The sequence below is a fragment of the Protopterus annectens genome, chromosome 5.part0, assembly GCF_019279795.1.
Source record: "Protopterus annectens isolate FY-2018-M chromosome 5.part0, PAN1.0, whole genome shotgun sequence".
Taxonomy (NCBI): Eukaryota; Metazoa; Chordata; order Ceratodontiformes; family Protopteridae; genus Protopterus; species Protopterus annectens.
Window position 1 is genome coordinate 75,547,064 of NC_056735.1, and position 9,540 is coordinate 75,556,603.

The 9,540-nt window shown below is 39.2% G+C and overlaps 1 protein-coding gene across 3 annotated transcripts in view; it reads left to right on the plus strand.

The window, feature by feature from the left end:
• The window catches only part of NSUN3 (NOP2/Sun RNA methyltransferase 3), a 687,521-nt gene extending 678,796 nt beyond the window's left edge, over nucleotides 1-8,725 (plus strand). For 2 of the 3 annotated variants that reach the window (XM_044072148.1, XM_044072147.1), the window contains exon 7: nucleotides 7,851-8,724. In XM_044072148.1, coding sequence (XP_043928083.1) covers nucleotides 7,851-8,118 — 268 coding nt within the window. In that variant the 3' untranslated portion in view covers nucleotides 8,119-8,724. Of the gene's footprint in view, nucleotides 1-7,850 lie in introns of all 3 variants that reach the window. The other variant, XM_044072149.1, reaches the window with a different exon arrangement.
• The last annotated feature ends 815 nt before the right edge of the window (nucleotides 8,726-9,540 follow it).

Genomic DNA, 9,540 nt, shown 5'->3' on the forward strand with positions numbered 1-9,540 from the left:
ATTTTGTCTGACATGAAACAGGAAGCACACAATTTTATATAGGTTTAGCATTTAAGCTATGCCCACCTTACTGACGTGATATGTCACAGGGCATCTACATCACTTTAGCTTACAAGCCTTCATTCATTAAATCTGCTGATGCTGTATATTTTAAAAAACTTTTCCTCTGGATACAATACGGCCTTGCTATCCAGCTGGTCAGTCATAATGTCTTTCTGTAAAGTTACTTGTTCAAGGTTTCATATCAGTTCGAATACAATAGCAGCTTCAGTCTTTTAATGCGTGTCTTTGTTCTCTGTTACACTTTCTTACACAGCTGCGTGCTATCTTAGTAACACATATACAAGGCCAGATCATTCCAACAGGAAAGAGCAGAAGATTTCATTATTTCACACATTTAATTTCCTGACCCAGCAGATAATCACTTGTGAAAAGCATAAACATTAAAACTTGCTAAGCTAGCATTCTGCCAGGGTCAGAGATCAGCTTTGCTTCAAGCCACACTGCAGTTTCAAAACTACTTACATTTACACATGAATCAATTGTACTGTTATATGATTAATAGAATAAAATGCATTATATACTACTTTGCTTTTAAACTAGCATTTCTCATATAGTTAAATACACATTTTTCTAACAACTGCCATCACACCACATCTAAAGATGGACCCAGCCGCTTATTCTCTGCCATCACACCGCATCTACAGATGGACCCAGCTGTTTATTCTGTGCCATCACACCACATCTACAGATGGACCCAGCTGCTTATTCACTGCCATCACACCACATCTAAAGATGGACCCAGCCGCTTATTCTCTGCCATCACACCACATCTACAGATGGACCCAGCTGTTTATTCTGTGCCATCACACCACATCTACAGATGGATCCAGCTGCTTATTCACCGCCATCACACCACATCTAAAGATGGACCCAGCTGTTTATTCTCCGCCATCACACCACATCTACAGATGGACCCAGCTATTTATTCTGTGCCATCACAATACATCTACAGATGGACCCAGCTGTTTATTCTCTGCCATCACACCACATCTACAGATGGACCCAGCTGTTTATTCTATCCCATCACAACACATCTATAGATGGACCCAGCTGTTTATTCTCTGCCATTACAACACATCTACAGATGGACCCAGCTGTTTATTCTCTGCCATCACAACACATCTACAGATGGACCCAGCTGTTTATTTTCTGCCATCACAACACATCTACAGATGGACCCAGCTGCTTATTCTGTGCCATCACACCACATCTACAGGTGAACCCAGCCGCTTATTCTGTGCCATCACACCACATCTACAGATGGTCCCAGCTGTTTATTCTCTGCCATCACACCACATCTACAGATGGACCCAGCTGCTTATTCTCTGCCATCACACCACATCTACAGATGGACCCAGCTATTTATTCTGTGCCATCACAATACATCTACAGATGGACCCAGCTGTTTATTCTCTGCCATCACACCACATCTACAGATGGACCCAGCTGTTTATTCTATGCCATCACAACACATCTATAGATGGACCCAGCTGTTTATTCTCTGCCATTACAACACATCTACAGATGGACCCAGCTGTTTATTCTCTGCCATCACAACACATCTACAGATGGACCCAGCTGTTTATTTTCTGCCATTACAACACATCTACAGATGGACCCAGCTGCTTATTCTGTGCCATCACACCACATCTACAGGTGGACCCAGCCGCTTATTCTGTGCCATCACACCACATCTACAGATGGTCCCAGCTGTTTATTCTCTGCCATCACACCACATCTACAGATGGACCCAGCTGCTTATTCTCTGCCATCACACCACATCTACAGATGGACCCAGCTGCTTATTCACTGTCATCACACCGCATCTAAAGATGGACCCAGCTGCTTATTCACTGTCATCACACCGCATCTACAGATGGACCCAGCTGTTTATTCTCTGCCATCACACCACATCTACAGATGGACCCAGCTGTTTATTCACTGCCATCACATCACATCTACAGATGGACCCAGCTGTTTATTCTGTGCCATCACACCACATCTACAGATGACCCAGCTGTTTATTCTGTGCCATCACACCACATCTACAGATGGACCCAGCTGTTTATTCACTGCCATCACACCGCATCTAAAGATGGACCCAGCTGTTTATTCTCTGCCATCACACCACATCTACAGATGGACCCAGCTGTTTATTCTCTGCCATCACACCACATCTACAGATGGACCCAGCTGTTTATTCCCTGCCATCACACCATATCTACAGATGGACCCAGCTGCTTATTCACTGCCATCACACCACATCTAAAGATGGACCCAGCTGTTTATTCTCTGCCGTCACACCACATCTACAGATGAACCCAGCTGTTTATTCTCTGCCATCACACCACATCTACAGATGGACCCAGCTGTTTATTCTCTGCCATCACACCACATCTACAGATGGACCCAGCTGTTTATTCTCTGCCATCACACCACATCTACAGATGGACCCAGCTGTTTATTCTCTGCCATCACACCACATCTACAGATGGACCCAGCTGCTTATTCACTGCCATCACACCACATCTAAAGATGGACCCAGCTGTTTATTCTCTGCCGTCACACCACATCTACAGATGGACCCAGCTGTTTATTCTGTGCCATAACACCGCATCTAAAGATGGACCCAGCTGCTTATTCACTGCCATCACAACACATCTACAGATGGACCCAGCTGTTTTTTCTGTACCATCACACCACATCTAAAGATGGACCCAGCTGTTTATTCTCTGTCATCACACCACATCTACAGATGGACCCAGCTGTTTATTCTTTGCCATCACAACGCATCTAAAGATGAACCCAGCTGTTTATTCTGTGCCATCACACCGCATCTACAGATGGACCCAGCTGTTTATTCTCTGCCACTGACTTAATATCAGAAGTAGAAAGCTGTAGCTAAGATCCTCCATTCTGACAAATACTTTTATTCTACAAAGGAAAGCAGTATGACTCTCATCAGCAGAAACTGGTTAAAAACATTTTATGGAAATTCCAGAACTCTACCAAAGTTCTTAGCATGAGTACAAGTGACTCATCAAATTATTTCCCTTGCAACTACACATAAGTAATTTTACAGGGAAAAATACACATATTAATTCTTCAGCCAGGATCTGAAGGTGCTGAAAATTCTTTGCGGAAATTAGCACATAGAGTTGTTTTTCACCAGTTTTCCCATAACTTATTGGGTCACAAGAGTCTTGCATAGTTTTGAAGGTCTGTCTTTCGGCTTTTCCCGGTTAGGAGTCGCCACAGTGGAACTCTGGTCCGCTAATGATTGGCAGTGAATTTTTATGGTGTTGAGTTGCCAGCCCGGCACCCAACCTTCAAAGAAGGCACACCCACACACGCTCGCACCTACCTGCATGTCTTTAAATTCACTCGACTGTGGGGAGAACATCCAGTCTTGAAGGTATCCCAGTAATTTAATTTGTATAGTAGGTGCGATATCACCAACAGGGAACAGGATTCTGTTCAAGGTGCATTGTTGTACCTTAAAAGAACACTTGAAGTTCTCTCTTATACTTTTCAGATCAGAACTTATTCATGCTGATAAAGAACTCTCATGCTGACACACAAGACTGATGTCATAATCAGCTGAAACCCATGGATGGCAAATCTAAATATAGAAACCCCCTGCTTACATGTCACAGACTGCCCTTCACTCAGGACATTCCTCAGCTCCAGATTAGCCCTTTTCTTTCTTTTTTTTAATCACCGCCTTTAAGGCGTTGCACTTAGTAGTTGTGCATACAGCATATTTTTTATGTTTCCATTCGTTGTATGGGGGAAGGGTTTAAACCGGGCATTAGTAACTGGAGTATAAACCGATTCAAAAAAACAACCCATTGTTTGCATGAAAAGAATGGATTCACAGGAATTTCATGTAGAAAAAAGGGATACCCAGGGTTTAGTACTGGGCCCGTTTTTATCCCACTTGCTCATGTCATCAATTTCATAGAATCTAGGGTATTTTACTGCAGCATTTACAGATGATGCCAAGGTGGCAAGTCTGTTTACTGGAATAAAGGCCCAACAACAAATGAAGAACTATTAAGAAAAAATATACAAATGAGCCATAAGTAATGATATTCATTTTGGAGCTTGAAAACTTTGTGTAACCATACAATCTTACCAACTATATTATCCAGGTATGTAATGAAGTGGATGATCTAAGAGTAAAAATTGAATGGAATCTAAAATGTAAAGAACATGAGAGAGTAATATCAAGGGAAAATGTAGTTTAAATTCCTATGTGTGTGTATGTTTTATTAGACCAGTTATGGGGACCGCTCTAACATCTTTGTTTAAATTCCCATGTGTGTAGGTTTTATTAGACCAGTTATGGAGACTGCTCTAACATCTTTGTTTAAATTCTCATGTGTGTAGGTTTTATTAAACCAGTTATGGAGACAGCTCTAACATCTTTGTTTAAATTCCCATGTGTGTAGGTTTTATTAGACCAGTTATGGAGACTGCTCTAACATCTTTGTTTAAATTCCCATGTGTGCAGGTTTTATTAGACCAGTTATGGAGACTGATCTAACATCTTTGTTTAAATTCCCATGTGTGTAGGTTTTATTAGACCAGTTATGGAGACTGATATAACATCTTTGTTTAAATTCCCATGTGTGTAGGTTTTATTAGACCAGTTATGGAGACTGCTCTAACATCTTTGTTTAAATTCTCATGTGTGTAGGTTTTATTAGACCAGTTATGGAGACTGCTCTAACATCTTTGTTTAAATTCCCATGTGTGTAGGTTTTAATAGAACGGTTATGGAGACTGCTCTAACATCTTTGTTTAAATTCCCATGTGTGTAGGTTTTATTAGACCAGTTATGGAGACTGCTCTAACATCTTTGTTTAAATTCCCATGTGTGTAGGTTTTATTAGACCAGTTATGGAGACTGTTCTAACATCTTTGTTTAAATTCCCATGTGTGTAGGTTTTATTAGACCAGTTATGGAGACTGCTCTAACATCTTTGTTTAAATTCCCATGTGTGTAGGTTCTATTAGACCAGTTATAGAGACTGATCTAACATCTTTGTTTAAATTCCCATGTTTGTAGGTTTTATTAGACCAGTTATGGAGACTGCACTAACATCTTTGTTTAAATTCCCATGTGTGTTGGTTTTATTAGACCAGTTATGGAGACTGCTCTAACATCTTTGTTTAAATTCCCATGTGTGTAGGTTTTATTAGACCAGTTATGGAGACTGCTCTAACATCTTTACATACATAGTGTGGATATTTGCAGATGACTGCAAACTAGGAGCCATAATCAAAACTCCTAACAATGTAGACAAACTACAAAAGGGCCTCACTGAGACAGATACCTGGTGTCAGAGCCATGGCCTAAAGCTCAATGCCAAAAAGTGTATTGTCATCCCCTTTGGTAAAAACTCTGTACCCATGAACTACCACATAGCTGGTAGTCTACTTAATGGCGAAAATGTGATAAGAGACTTTGGGACACAGGTGGACAGTAGTCTCTCCTTTGATAATCACATCGCCACAGTGGTCAGGAAATCCTTCTACATGGCTCATCTCATCACACAAGGATTCTCATCCAGAAAAAAAGAGGTAATTGTTCCCCTCTACTCATCACTCATTAGACCCATTATAGACTACAACGCCCCTTTTGGTATGTACCTCACAAGATATCTACAACAACTGGAAAGACCACAGAAATACCTCACAAAGAGGATTACTGGCCTCAAACAGATGCCCTATGCAGACCATCTCAAAAAACTACAGCTTTACTCCATCGCATATCGCCTACTCAGGGACGATCTCTGCCTAACATACAAAGCTATGTCAAACCCAGAGCTGTTGGACATGCTCCACTTAAAGAAATCCCAATCCCTCTGAGCTACACACTCTAGGGACCTAAACCTTGTCACCACAATAAACAGAGCATGCTGGAGGGATAGATTCCTCTCCCAGAAACTTCCCATACTCTGGAACAGACTACCTATCTATGTCAAACAGAGCTCCTCATTAGCACTCTTCAAGAAAAATCTTGATGATTGGATGGGAAATGGGAAATTCATCCCAGGGATCACTTCTGTGGCTCTGCTCGACAGGGGCACAGGAAAATAATTTTCTTGGGTGGCGAAAGCCAGGGTACATTTTTTGGCTAGGCTTGTATGGGCCCTAGGGCCGATAGCCTAGTACCTACCTATGAACCTATATAGGTAGATGTGAGAAGGACCAGAAGCATTTTACCAGGCAGATTAAGACCCTAAATAACATTACCTGAGATTTTAGTTTAAGAAAGGTAAGACTCCTGTAAATGAATTATAGGGTGATTTGTGGTGACCTAATACAAATATTTAAGTGTAGGAAGAAATACACTTTAGATTGTACACTAGGGATTTATCTGACATTTAATCAACACCCAGAGCAACAAATGCCACAGTGGATTATGAGAGAATGAACAAAACAGTGGGCAACAACTTCAAGGTGAGAAGAGCTAGATTAGTTTATTCCTTAAACACTTATTTATAGTGATCAAAGACAAATGTTAAAAGACCGAAGGGAATTCATATGTAAAACCAAAGGTGAACCAAGTAAAATAACATTTGTCTTTGATCTAGTAACTTGTTATAGTTCTTATATTTAGATTTAGTAATCTGTCTTAAATATATATAATGAAATTAACTCAGATATTTTAAGTGATTTCCAACAACTATAAAATAGTGAGAAAATATGCTTTATCACTATAAATAATCACATACGTACAATTTAGTACATATTTTTATGTATTGTTCATATAAACATTTTTATGAAAGTATTTAGAATTTTAAGTTTACTTGATTATTAAAATTTGTATATATTTTTATATTTTTATATATATTAACTTTATAGTATGAAATTTGCACATACATTTGTTTTTTTAGATTCAACACTGTCATATAAGTCCGTTTTTGGGTATTTACAACTTTAAGGCTGCTTTTTGCTACTAAGTATATAATAATGGTCATTTAACAATGTTTAATTGATTGATTTACATGATTTGTTAACCACATGATTCTAACTAAGTATAAAAGGACATGTAGAGTTTATAATATTTGTCTGATGAAGTCCAGTCATTGCACTGGACGAAAAGCGCTTCACTTTATTAAAGCATTTCGTTCAAGTTCTCCAGTACCCTTGTTGCCTTTTTAGTTTACTATTTTTGTTGTCTTCACCAGCTTGCTGATAGCTTGACTATTCTGTTAATAAAATTACATTGTCAAAGATGGTGATGATTCGTTTAATTTATTTGTTGAAACTCTTTGAAATTACAAACTGGGTATACGGGGATACATTTTTTTTTTTTTATCAAGTCTGGTCATCGTTTTCAGCTCATTTACTTCAAGGTGTTCTGGTCTTCCTCATGTTTTGCTAAGTTTTCCAAACAACATGGCAGTATTTCAGGAGCAGTATGTGTATCTGTTAATGGTGTACCCAATGATGTATATTTACAACAGTCAGGCAAATATGTGAATATAATTTTCAGGAATTTGGGAAAGACTTATTACTGATACATGGTGTTGTATATATTGCTCACCTTTTATCAGTCTTTTTAGGCAGAATAGGCAGGCCAGGAGATCCTTCATTAGCATTAGAATGTGCATTTTTGTGAGTTATACATTTTAGAAGTTGTTTGTGTGGAAAGTTTATACGTGAAACTATTTATTCATTCACAGATTTTTCCAATAATTGTTGCCGTTGCAGAATTTATTTCTACTTGATGAATGATGATTAGTTATCTTTTTATTATTTGTTTATTTTAGGTCAGGCATTGCTGCCCTGCGCCCAGGAGGAATCTTGGTTTATTCGACGTGCACACTGTCTCAGTCAGAAAACAGTAATGTTGTAGACCAGATTCTCCAGTCTGACTGTGGAGTTGAACTTCAAAATTTGGATAAAATGGCCCATGCCTTCTCTGACATTTTCACATTTTCAGCAAATACACAGTATGGGCTGTTAGTACTTCCTGACAGGGAAAGGGCATGGGGCCCAATGTATGTTGCAAGGTTCAAGAAACGTTACCCACCATAGCATGTTTATAAACCACTGTTCAACTTGTCAGTTTCCTTTGTGATCCTGAACATCATGTGCACAGCTGCTGACCATTGTGGTGAATCTGGTGACTTTACACTTTACCGGTGATGTTCTTCAGCTTCCAGGCCAGGTGCTACAGAAAACATCTCATGGCATTTCTACCTGCATTGTCCTTTTGCTGTACCATCCAAACTCCATATTGCACTACATATTCTTTCTCTGGAGTTATGGAGTATGGACCTCTTAAATGGATTTCATCTCTTCCTTTGTACTGCAGTTTTATAAATCTATCATAAGACAGTATGAATCAAAAAACAAGACAGATGACAGTACATTAAATGGGTTAATGGTCAGCAACAAACCCGCTTCAGAAAAAACGTTGTAATAAGTGTTTCCAAAGCATCTGTGACTGATGGGTTGATAGTTGGTTGATGATGAAATGTGAATAGAAGATTAAAATTACAAATTCTGAATAATGAAGTGAAGGAGAGCAGTTTTGTTTTCCCCCCTCATGTCACCACTGTCAGGCCTAAAGCACTACTCTGATTCTTTTCTGGTTTCTGCAAGACTTTTGGGTTTCTATTACCATGATGGGAATGGACCCCATTCCTAAGTCAAAGTACGATTAAAGTTCATGAAATTAGTGTTGTTCCAATCTTTGATGTCAGCCAGAAGTGCTCTTTGCAAAACCCGTAATGTGCCCAGTAATGACTCCTCCTGCATTTCCTATAGAGTTACATGTATCAGTAACATATCTAAATACAATTGTAGATTCTTTTTTATAATACTTGTTGCTCTTACTTGTATTGGAACTGTTTGGGTATCTTTCTTCCACATTGCTTCTTTTTCTGCCTGCAAATCCGGTATTTTATGGCTTTGTGCCTCTCTGTACGCAAGACACTATAGTCACTAGGTGTAGCAATTTCAAGGATCAGTGCTACTTTTGTCTTCTTTTCATGAACTACTATGTCTGGTTTTCTCACATCTATTTTTTGAACTGTTGGTAATGGGTGATCCCATGTGATGTAGACTTCATAATTTTCTGTGATGCTTTGTGGCTTATGTTTCCAGTGTTTTTCAGCTACTTCTATACCATAATGTTTACACAATCCCCAATGCAACAGTCTTGCCACATTATTATGCCTTTCAGTATACAGTCCGTCTACCATTAGGATGTCACACCCAGCAACAAGGTGTGCGACTGTTTCCAGTTCTGTTTTATAAAACCTACATTTGTCTGTTTCTCCCACATGTTCAATGGACTTTGTAAACCAATATATGTGTGTGTAGCCCCACTGTCTTGGGCTGCCAATATTAACCTTTCATCTTTTGGTTTGAATTTTCCTCTCCTTAATCATTCCGGAGTTTGATACTGATCAACATGAGGTTCTTACAGACATTTTCTTTATTTGCAACTAT